This window comes from Populus alba, chromosome 1, assembly GCF_005239225.2.
Source record: "Populus alba chromosome 1, ASM523922v2, whole genome shotgun sequence".
In the NCBI taxonomy this organism is placed as follows: domain Eukaryota; kingdom Viridiplantae; phylum Streptophyta; class Magnoliopsida; order Malpighiales; family Salicaceae; genus Populus; species Populus alba.
The window spans coordinates 32,257,239-32,267,630 of NC_133284.1; the positions used below are offsets into that span (position 1 = coordinate 32,257,239).

Genomic DNA, 10,392 nt, shown 5'->3' on the forward strand with positions numbered 1-10,392 from the left:
ATTGAAACGAATAAAAGAGTTAATCAAGTAGGTGGTTTGCAACAACCTGGAGATAGCAAATGGAGTTCACACTTCAAATCAATTTGCAGTTTGATAAAAATATATAGGGCAACTTGCTTGGTTTTTGAAAACATTTCTTTATATAGATCTACTTATTCTCAACATGGTGATGCGGCCTTTTCATTTAAGCTGCTAATATCATTTGATTTTGCATTCTTCTTACATATAATCAAGAATGTTATAGGAATTACTGATGTGCTTTATCAAGCCTTGCAATAAAAATCTCAAGACATTTTAAATGTTATACATTTGGTAACTAGCACAAAGACTTTAATTTAGAAATTAAGAGATGATGGTTGGGAAACTCTTTTAGAAGAAGAGACATCATTTTGTAAGCATCAAGACATTGAAGTTCCTGATGTGGATGCTTGTTTTTCTAGTGTGGGACGATTTCATTGTAAAACAAAATTAGTAATAGTTGAGCATCACTACCAAGTTAATATATTTATAACTATCATTGATCAGCAATTACAAGAGTTAAATAATAGATTCATGAGCAAGCGATCGATCTTCTTAAATTAAGCATAGCTTTAAATCCTAGAAATAGCTATAAATTATTCAATGTTGAAGATATATGGTTACTTGTTGACAAGTTTTATCCTGAAGATTTTTCTAACCAATAAAAAATTCATTTGAGATTTGAGTTGCAACATTATGAGCATGATGTACCCAATCATCCAAAGTTAAAGAATATGTCATCAATTGCTAATTTATGTCAAGGATTGGTTGAAACAGAAAAATCAATAATTTATCCACTCATTGACAGGTTAATTCGACTTATTTTGAGTCTTCCTGTTTTGACAACAACTACTGAACGAGCTTTCTTAGTGATGAAGATTGTTAAAACAACACTTCGTAACCAGATGGAGGATAATTTTCTTGCAAATTATTTGATTGTATATAGAAAAAAGAAATTGCTGAAAGATTCACAATTGATATGATAATCGATGATTTATATTCTATGAAAGAACGAGAGCACAATTAAATAAAAATGTAAGAATCATTCTTTATTATTTTTTATTTTATTTCAAAGTTTATTAAACATAAATAATGCTTCATTTTAGCTAATGTTTCTTATATACTTTGTATGTTTGTATTTAATAGGTACAAATATTATTATATGTTTTGTAATATGTTCTTGAAATAAAACTAAATCATGCTGTTTTTATTTTATTCTTACAACTTAACACTACCAAAAGATTGACGTCTTATCCTAAGTGCAAGAGTGTCAAAGTAATAAATAACCTGGCAAGACCAGGGTAGAACCACAGAGAGGTTAACTATATAAATTACAAATAATAATAATAATAATAATAATAATAATAAGTTAAAGAGGGCTTTGAGATGTAAGATTAATGTGAGGATTAATCAAAGATAAAAGCAATTGCCAATGTTAGAGGATCCACTAATAGTATTATAAATAAGTATAGTATAAACTCTTTTTATTAATCAATTGGAAACCACACACAAAGGAGGTTCCAATCAGATGATTTATCCTTAATAGTTCATTATAAATTTTTAACATGATCATATTAATTATCTTATTTTAGTAACACCATACTTTTAAATATTGTCAGGAATTCATGATGTTAACTTATGTTAACAACAAATAAAGTTCCTTTCATAGCACATGTGTAGATTATACCATACGGTTGGCTATGAAAGTGCCAAGCATTTGTTGTACCAAGTGTTATACAACACAAAACTAGATTCACCATTTAAGCAAGGTATTAAGGATTAATAAGATAAAAAGATAAGACATGTTAATAACAAACTTTCTTGGATATAAACATTGAAGTCCATGTTGAGTTTATATTATACCTATTCTAACACCATTAATGAAACCTTTTCACATTGACACAATAAACTTATCTAAATATAATGAAGAAGAGAAACATAAATAAACAACATAAGAACATAGGTATAATAAAGGAAATGAAAAGCATAAACAAGAGATTGAGGAAAATATAACATGAAATAAAACTTAAACATTACAAAAATATAAAGAAAGAAATAAAAAGCATGATCTTGATCTAAACAACCAAGATGTCTAAATACATGGCAAATGCCTTATTTTATAGGCCAAAATTGGGAACTATTGATTTGATGACTAATTGTTGAATGGGTAGCCACATCTTGACTTGGTGACAATCCTTATCTTCTTGTCTGAACAAAATATAATTGATAACGTCAGAATTTGAACATACTTAACTCATGAAAGTTCTAGGAAATTGTCTCAACTTTCCAGGAAAAAAAAATTGAGGTCATTTGAACTTCTAGAACTCGAGATATGGGCTAAACATTGAACAATGTCCAAGTTGCAGGACAAATTCAGACTTCTCTGTTGTCGCTATAATTTGAACTTGAAAACGGCCTTTTAAAATCTTGAACTCCAATAAAAGTTTTAGGTCTATGTCTTATCTTTTCATCCATATAAAGCAGACCTAAATCCAAGATCTACAGCTCCAAATATGACCTAATGACCAAACGGTGTTCCAGTTTGGACTGAACCGACATCTCTTTTTTAAGTTTGGCCCTCTCTTTGTCTTTTAAATTTCAATAGTTAAACTCATCAATCAATCCTTTTATTTATGTAATAGGCCTGCATTTAAGATGAACATTTACCATAAATTAAAGGTATCTTATAGTATCAGACTTGTTATTATAAAATATACATTTTTTAAGGAGTTATTGATACTTCGAGTGCAAAATGATAATATAAAACCTTGATAAAAATACATTTTTAAGTACTAATCACAACTCATATATAATAAATAAATAAAAATATTATATTTTTTGGTTTCCTAACAAATAATCCTAGCTTCGTCCATGTTCATATGTATTCCAAATAGTACAATTAAATTCAATTGTGTGGTTTAGTATTTTATTTCAAACATAAAAATTATAATAAGTCATCAATAATTAAATTCAAATCACATGAGAATTAAATTTAATTTTCTATGTGATTTTATTCCAAACAGTTTATAAAAAGAAATTCTAGAAGTCAGTTTTTACTTTCAAACTAGATCCGTTACTACTTATATCCCATCAAAGACAAGCAATTTATATCAAAATTAAAGAGATTAGTAAGAAAATTAAGTTTCTTTTTTAATTAGTTATCTTTATTGTACCAATTTTCAACATGCATGGAAACAAGTTACTTTTTAACATGAGCCATTCACATTTTCTCTTGAATTTAAACACAAGAGAAGAAGTCGATACATAAAATAACAAATATGTTTTTAAAATAAACTTACATGCATTTAAAATACAGTGTGTGTGTGTAAAGAAACATGTTTCTTCTAATTTACTGCGTCGTTCTTTTCACCCTCACACGGAATTCAAAGCCCAACCCCACAAATTATTCTCCTCTTTCTTGAATCTGCTATTGTGTGGTTGTTCGGCCCTTCAAAGGACAACAACAACGATAAAAATTCAATGCCCACCACCGCCTGATCATTCCGCCGGCACCTTTTTGTCTCTCTTCTCGTATTACAACCTTTCGGCCTTTCCCTCAATCGAATTTTTCAATCACTAATATCCCATTCGATCATTTCATCATATCAAGCAACTTCGTTTACTTTTGATTCAATGAACGAAGGCAGTATCACAGAGAGTTAGTGGATGCTCTTTGAACAAATATTATATTCCTAAATGCTTCTTCCTCCTTCCTTTATAAAGGAATGGAACAAGTGCCCATCAAAAAACAATTATTTTAGCTTAATTAAAGTTGATGTAAATCCTTTTATTCTTCTTTTAATACATGATTAGAACGGATTAATCATATTAATTTGGCAGAATTGACTGTTGATTGCCCGGCACCGATCGACAAGAACATTACGGGACGTGGCCGGGGAAGTTCCTCCCATGCACCCGCCTTTCTTTCCGCCGTTTTTAATTCGAATGCCGTCACGGTGAAATTATTTCTCATGTACTAGGGAAACTAGTGAAAGCTGATGCCCAGATAATTACAGCAAGTACAGTGTCCAGTCAGGACAATGCTCACGTGGGCAGCTGTATGAAGAGGACCCTAGTCCTAGAATTCATTGATTTCCTCACCAACCTCCACTATATAATATTTGGTTCAGGAGAAGATATACTTTTTTATAGACTCCAGATGCAAGTGGAATCAAAGCCAAATTATTGTTAATAATAGCATTTTATATGTGTAAAGCTCTGGTAGGTAGAAATTAAAGACCTGGGAGGCTAAGAAAATGCCTCAAGCGAACCTTGGATCCCACCCCCCCGAGTCCTGCCATGGAAGAAACGCAGCCGGAAACGTTGATCGAGACGATACCATCCAGCACAAAATGCAAGATTTTGACCCTGTTACTGTCTAAGATCTACAGTGCCTAGACCTGGATAAGCTAGGAGAGAGGTTTGCAAATTGCAAAGACTCGGGCCTGTTTCGTTTGGTCAACCATGATGTTCCCTTTTGAACCAACTTCAAGACCTTGCCAAGAAGCTTCTCTCCCTTTCTTTTGAATCCAAACAAGCGCTGCTCACTTGCCCAATTTCCTGCTTCTCAATCAACTTTCTCATCGGTTTCATGCTGCTGGAGATCAAATGCTTGATACTTTCAGGTACACTTTCGTTTCCATCTTGTCCCTTTTTTTAATTTGCCGATCATTGCCAACTTGTTGATTCTTGAGATTTGTACTTGGATGTATGATTTGTTCAGATCACTAATTGAGAATTATGATTCTGAGAAAATATGTATGTTAGTAGATTTTAAAAAAAATAAACCGATATAGTTTTTGGCCATTATAACTACTTTTAATATTGGTTATAAAACTCGAGATTAACAGATTAATTTAATACTCGGTTTATCCAAAATTTAAATCGGTTTGATTTATATAAAAATTTAAAAAAATTAATTTAATTTAAATAAGTTAAAAATCTAAGTTAATCTTTGTCCAAGTCAATCCGAAAATAAAACAAGATAACTTTTTTTTATTTGTCAAAACAACTTTATTTTAATGCTATTTTTTAATTAAAAAATTACTAATTTAAATTAACCTTTTTCGTCCGGAATCTAAATTTAGTTTAGATAAATTTCTCAAGCTAGATTATATAACTACGCTTGTGATAGAGGTTAAAGTTTTAATTAATGGTAATAAAAAAATGCGAGGTTAGCAAAATCAAAAACTCTTGAAGGAAACACTTTTATGGAACAATGGCATGAATAATGTTAAAGATGTGAAAGTGTTGTACCAACTAATTTGCGATCTTAGCAAGTTGATAGGACAAGTTAGTGAATTAACGGATCTCGTTTATCCCAAATAATAATAATAATAATAATAAAACGGTTAATATAATGCTAGTAAGAAATCTCGAGAAAGGTTATAAGGATAGGTTTTTTTTTTTTTGTATTTTTAAAAAAATATATTTTTTTTGTTTTAAATTAATATATTTTTAGATTATTTTGATGCACTAATATTAAAAATAATTTTTTAAAAATAAAAAAAATATTTTGATATTTTTCTGAGTGAAAAATATTTTAAAAAACATTTTAAAAAATAACTGTAATTATTTCTAAACAAGCTATTACTAATTAGTTACTGTAATATTTCTGAAGATAGAGTTTCGATTTAAATTTTGTAACAAAAATTATATAAAAGTATCTGTTTTGGAGCTTTGCAATCACAATAATTATTTTTCGTTACTTCAATCTTAATAATTTCGATTTCAATGATAATGGTAAAAGAACGGTCACACATTCCTAACATTTTCTCCTCACTTTCGGTGGTGCTTCGTGAATATAATAAAATACCATAGATAGCAATTGTAGACAGATTCCTCATATATTTTTTACACTTTTACATGACAAATTATTACATAATTGGTGTGTGAGTGTTTTTATTTTTCTATTTGAGTGTTCTTATTTTTGTTTTTTTTTTTTTTGTTTTTATCATTTGAGTATGTTAGCTTAATTTCTTACTCTTAATATTTAAATGCTTCTATTAGATTTCTTTATATATATATATATATATAGATGACCATGTATATTTAAACTTTTTACTTTTTTTAATGGATATGTGTACTCTTTTTTGTTTAATTCCAGTGTTTAATTTTTATATTTTTATCAATTGAACACTAATGATTTTAAGAAAATATATTTCACATCACTATATAGGCCACATTTAATCAAATCCAATAAAATTAAAACAACAAAAGTAATTAAATAACATTTAATCTAATTAAAACTTATTTCTTATGATATTTTTTAATATTAAAAAGTAACTTATTTTTAAAAAATCTAGTTTCTAGAAAAAATTATAGATGACAAACAAGTGCTAATAATACAAACAAACCAGTGGTGTTTCTTGAAATCTTGATTTTGATATCCAAGGGATCTTAGGGTATTTTCAAGGGATTTACTGAATAAAAAACCAATAATAAAAAAATATGTTAATTTGACTTTTCATACTTGTTTTACACAATTGAAAGAAAAATAATAAATAAAATATAATTTTTCTAACAAAAATATTATTCATAAGTTTTCACAAAAATATTAAAGCCTTACAAAATTATTCATTCCAATACTATTTTTTTCACCTGTTTCTTTTCTTTAAATTTTTTTAAATCTATATTTTTTTCGGTTTGTTTCCAATAAAATTATTATAGTTTTATAACCCGTGTTATGAGTTTAACGAGTTTATTCGGGTTAATTCAAATTATTTTTTATTTTTTTAATTAAATTATTTTTAATTTTATTATTTAATATTGAGTTGATTGAAACTCGAGTTATTTTTAAATTCATTAAATTAATCCGGTTATATTAAATTATTTAAATAATTATGGATAAAATATATTAAAATACAATAATCTCTTTTAAATAACTTTTCACTGTTGAAGTTCACGTGAATGAGTTCATATTAATAAAACAAACTATGCTATATATACTATTAAAATAATCATATTATCAATTTGATACTCTCAGACGGCCATAACTTGAGGATGATGGTCTTGCCGGCTAGCACGTCAGTGGTGAGAGGTGAGAGTCCCAGGGAACACGTGTCGCAAACATACAAGGCGGACCCTCCTTGTGACGCATTCAATAAATCTCATTTTGCTTATAATTTCCTTTTATCTTGCAGCTCTGCTTATCCTTTTGGTTTAAAGGCCAGAGAAATCAAGCATGTCTGAAATACTGAACCTTAAATCCTACCCTCCCGTGTTTCGCCAACAGTACATCGGAATCCAACAAAACTCCGGCCTTGACGATACAACCAAACAGATTCAAGAAGTTGTTAACGATGATACCATTCCGGTATTAGACCTTCAGTGCCTAGACCTGGGCAAGCTTCAAGAGGCTTGCGAAGATTGGGGATTGTTTCGTTTGGTCAATCATGGGATTCCTCTAACCCTTATGAGCCAGCTTAGAGACCATTCCAGAAACCTTTTCTCTCTTACTTTTGAATCAAAACAAGAACTATTCACTAACCCCTTGTCGTATTTTTGGGGCACAACTGCCCTGACTCCAACCGGGGCAGCTCTCTCAATAGGACCACAAAACATCAACTGGGTTGAAGGTCTCAATATCCCACTGAGTCAACTCTCTCTGTTTCAAAAAGAAAATGAAACGCTTGGTTCGTTCAGGTACAGTTTTCCAGCATTTTCTTTGTCATGTTTTCGTGGATTTTATGTGAACTTCAGAGATTTGCACAGTTCTTTTAGTCGGCAAGAATGACATAGAAGGGACATCTGCTGATTGGATTGTCTAGATCTTTTTGAAACAGAAAAGATAGGAATACGGTCAGCATCAATAACTTTTTCATTATTAACGATTGAACTGTTTGATTAAAGTGATGGAAGCAGCAATATTTATGGAAGATTTTATTTCTTATAATTATTAAACCACTGAATATCTATTTCCATCATGTGTTTCTTCTGCCTATATTCATGGCACCTTGTAGCAGAGTAAAATCCTGTGAATCATAAGGTGGCATGAGAGGCGCAGCAGCCACTGTGAATCGTAAGAAAGTAAAATCCAATAAATCCCCACTGTTTTTGGATTTTAATTAGCCTAACACAATAACATTAATAGTTGAGACGAGGAGCCACTTGTGCAGTTTTTGGCTGAGATTGCCTTTGCACATTTGGAACTGATGAGATTGGCATGTGACTCAGAAGAATTCTGAAGCGAAAAAAAAAAATATAGTGATCGGCAATGATTTCTACATGGCCCATGCTTTTAGCTTCCAGATTTTTTTCTTTTAATTTAATTTTTTTTTCAAACCAGTCTAAAGATATGATTTTTTCCTTTCCATGATTTACCATCGCTTCCATGAAAATTATTTTAGTTTTTTTAATTAAATTACGTAAACGTAAATATTTTCCTTTGATTAAAAAAGATAAATGTCTTGCTTACATTTTATAATAAAAGAAAATGAAGAAATCATTATCTCATTCCACTGTACCGCTCGCCGAAAGATTTTCCCACTAGTGCATTGACGTATCGATGTCTCAATGGCAGATTAGCCTGTCATATGCTACGAATGATTGTATATTTTTTTAAGGCTAGTTAATTACTAATTGCATTTATATATTGTTCTGTACAATAAAATTCCTTTCTTATTTATGGTTATTACTCATGGTCTAGAATCGAATAGCACCATCAAATGCTGGATTTATATTCCATTACACATACTAGCCAGCACACTGCTGTGTACTGATTGATGTCAAGTCCCTGCAAAAATGGAAAAATGTCCCATTGGCAGCTCTTGTAGAGTAAAAAGAACGAACAAGGATACATGATCATGTGGTTAATTAAAGCCAAATTATGCTATTCTCCACGTGATTTCTTGTTTAGTGTGGATCCCAAAGATACCATCTGTTTCTCTTTGCTGTTCTTTCATCACATGTCTCTTCTTGCTCATGTAGTTGAAGAAGAACACCGTCTAATTATAAGAAAGAAATTCTCATTTTGGTTTGCTTTTACTTTTTTTAAATTCTGGCAGCTGTTCAAGTGGGAATCATAACCTTGGTGAAATCTGCATATGCTTTATTCACCTTAATTAGTTTGTTTTTTCTTTTGATGTTAACACCATATTGCTGTTTTCTACGCTTCACTAGAGCTTTGTTGGAAGAGTATGGAAGGCACCTAGAGAGACTTGCAACAACCATGTTCGGAGCAATGGCCAAAAACCTCCATCTTGATCCAGAACTTTCAAAAACTTACATTTCAGAATCAACCGGATTCGTACGTGTTTACCGATACCCTCAGTGCTCTATGGAAAATGAGGCGTGGGGCATAAAGGTGCACACAGACAGCTCAGTTCTGTCAATATTGAACCAGGACCAAGTGGGTGGACTTCAGGTTCTCAAAGATGATAACTGGCTACAAGTAGAACCCATTCCTGACACACTGGTTTTCAACCTTGGAGATATGATGCAGGTCCGTATAGCTTAAAATGTTGAGCTCGATAAATTTTTAAATATGTTAATTACTTCTTCTTCTTTTCTTACTAATGTTGTTTGATTGATAATGTTCCTAACGAATACTTCAAATCTGTTAATCAGGCCATAAGCGACGACAAATACAAGAGTGTGAAACATAGAGTGAAGGTGAACAAAGAAAAGGAGAGATTCTCCATCTGCTACTTCGTCTTCCCCGCTGAAGGCAGTGTCATACAGAGCTCGAAGTACAGGCCTTTCACATACAGTGATTTCCAAGCACAAGTGCAACAAGACGTAAAGACACTAGGATTTAAAGTTGGGCTTGAGAGGTTCAAGGTTGCTGGTTGATTATTATTATTTTTTTCTCGCAAGTCTCCTCCTCTATTTTATTTAGACAGGTCTGTTTCCAATTACAAACAAATGTTGAGCATGACATATCAATTATCGCTATCTGTTCCGCTTAGTGGAAAACTCTGTGAAACTACGTAGAAGGAGAACTGGATTTCGATTGTGATGGCATGGGTACGTACGGCGGGACAAAAAAGGCCGGCAAGCTGAGACGTCAATCTTTTCATGTGCTTTGACACTCGGTGGGCCCGTTCTTCTGTATTAAAAATAAATAAATAAATATAAGCCCAACTCTTGAAATCATGCATCTGAGATCATTTGGGCCATCCCAATTATTTATACTCTTCCAGTCCCAGATTGTTACTTCTCGTCGGAGCTGAGATCTTCCATCTAGCATTTTGTTAGCTATTTGAGATCCCAAATTAACAGTGGATTACAAAACCCTAGTTTAGAAGCCACTCTGTCTCACCTCCAGTGGTTTGTCGGAGCTTCTGTGTTTTTCCCCTGCATTTCCTTAATTCAATCTATGTTCTTGCATTGCATGAGTTCCTGTCTCCTCGTTGTTTGTTAAAGTTACGGAAT

General features: G+C 31.5%; 1 protein-coding gene across 2 annotated transcripts; it reads left to right on the top strand.

Moving 5' to 3' along the window:
- Positions 1-4,198: 4,198 nt before the first annotated feature.
- Positions 4,199-10,149, top strand: LOC118055519 (gibberellin 2-beta-dioxygenase 8). Of its 2 annotated transcripts, XM_035067440.2 has the most exons (5): positions 4,199-4,643; positions 7,004-7,057; positions 7,161-7,662; positions 9,139-9,460; positions 9,586-10,149. In XM_035067440.2, exons 3-5 carry the CDS (start codon positions 7,202-7,204, stop codon positions 9,808-9,810), a joined length of 1,008 nt encoding a protein of 335 aa, XP_034923331.1. In that variant the 5' UTR covers positions 4,199-4,643; positions 7,004-7,057; positions 7,161-7,201; the 3' UTR covers positions 9,811-10,149. The 2 variants fall into 2 exon arrangements, with proteins under 2 accessions (XP_034923331.1, XP_034923330.1); XM_035067439.2 differs by lacking the exon at positions 7,004-7,057.
- The last annotated feature ends 243 nt before the right edge of the window (positions 10,150-10,392 follow it).

Excerpts from the sequence above, each read along its gene's own strand:
- LOC118055519 (XM_035067440.2), top strand. The coding sequence starts at position 7,202 with ATGTCTGAAATACTGAACCTTAAATCCTACCCTCCCGTGTTTCGCCAA. Across the intron at positions 7,663-9,138 it reads GAAACGCTTGGTTCGTTCAG|AGCTTTGTTGGAAGAGTATG; the intron begins GTACAGTTTTCC and ends ACGCTTCACTAG. Across the intron at positions 9,461-9,585 it reads ACCTTGGAGATATGATGCAG|GCCATAAGCGACGACAAATA; the intron begins GTCCGTATAGCT and ends TCTGTTAATCAG.